This window comes from Tupaia chinensis, unplaced genomic scaffold (assembly GCF_000334495.1).
Source record: "Tupaia chinensis unplaced genomic scaffold, TupChi_1.0 Scaffold150288_1, whole genome shotgun sequence".
Classification (NCBI taxonomy): Eukaryota; Metazoa; Chordata; class Mammalia; order Scandentia; family Tupaiidae; genus Tupaia; species Tupaia belangeri.
The window spans coordinates 2,879,380-2,880,618 of NW_006210128.1; the positions used below are offsets into that span (position 1 = coordinate 2,879,380).

General features: G+C 55.8%; 1 protein-coding gene across 2 annotated transcripts in view; it reads left to right on the forward strand.

The window, feature by feature from the left end:
- Positions 1-885: 885 nt before the first annotated feature.
- The window catches only part of FOXM1 (forkhead box M1), a 32,613-nt gene continuing 32,259 nt past the window's right edge, over positions 886-1,239 (forward strand). For both annotated transcript variants that reach the window (XM_006172048.3, XM_006172049.3), the window contains exon 1: positions 886-1,239. This exon is cut by the window's right edge and continues 237 nt beyond it. In XM_006172048.3, coding sequence (XP_006172110.1) covers positions 948-1,239 — 292 coding nt within the window. In that variant the 5' untranslated portion in view covers positions 886-947.

A 1,239-nucleotide genomic window follows, 5' to 3' on the forward strand; every position in this document is an offset into this window, starting at 1 on the left:
CGAATCACAGTTGGCCACGTGGGAGTCCGGCACCTTTAACCTCCACACCACCTGCCCACTCCTAAATTTTTTTAATTTTAAAAATTCTTAGCCACGGACACATGTGCTCACAGTAGACTGAGCGAGAGGACAAGTGAAAAATCACCCCTCAAGAGCGATGGCCTTGCTGCCGTCCCTTCTCCATTTTCTTCTCAGGATTTTGGGCATGCACGCACACGGCATGTTTCTCAAGTCGCCGGGTCCAGGACTCAAACTGTGGCTTTAGCTCTGTGGGATCCAGGGCCTTAACGACCGCATCACCTGCTGGCCTCTCCTGGTGTCTGCCTTTTTTTTCCCCCAATGGTTTTACCATAGGGCACATGTGCTCATCAGAGAAGAAAGATAGACTGAGACAGAGGGGGAAAGTGAGAAATCATGCCCCTGGGAGGGATGGCCATGCCACAGTCTCTTCTCCTCCGTTCTCCTGGAATTTGGACACGCACGCACACGCTCCCAGAGCGTGTCTCAAGCCACCAGGTCCAGGACTTGAACCGTGGTCGCCCTTGTGGGAGTCCAGCGCCTTAGCCACTACACCACCTGCTTGCTGCCTTTCACCTCTGTAACTACCATCTGTCTATTACAGTAGGCAGTCGTGAGCTGTCCACATCTTCTATAGCTGACCCTCTGTCTCTGTAGCCAAACGTCCCGAGCTTTTGGAAGGAGACCTCGCATCTCGGTGTGCTGCGGTGCTGGTGTCAGGGAGCACGTCTCGCTGTCCCAGCTCGTTTCAGGCCCAGGGAGCGTCACCTGAGCCTCTTGACATGCTCTCCTGGCCATATGAAGGGGAATGCCTGTCTATAAAAGCAGCCTTTCTCCAGCTCCAGCCTAACACATCTCTGACGTCTCACTGCCTTGATGTTCCAGAGTCCATGCTTGAGCTCCTCAATGGAGAGTAAAAGCACAGCTTCATGATGAAAACCAGCCCCCGTCGACCCCTGATTCTCAAGAGACGGAGGCTGCCCCTTCCTGTTCACAATGCCCCAGGTGACACATCCGAGGAGACACCTACGGGCCCCCCTGCCCAGCAGGAGGCCCGTCAGGCACCGGCGTCCGAGGAGGTGGCACAGCGCAGTGCATGCAAGTTCCCAGCTGGGATCAGGATGATCAACCACCCCACCATGCCCAACACGCAAGTGGTGGCCGTCCCCAGCCACGCTGACATCCAGAGCATCATCACCGCGCTGACGGCCAAAGGGAAAG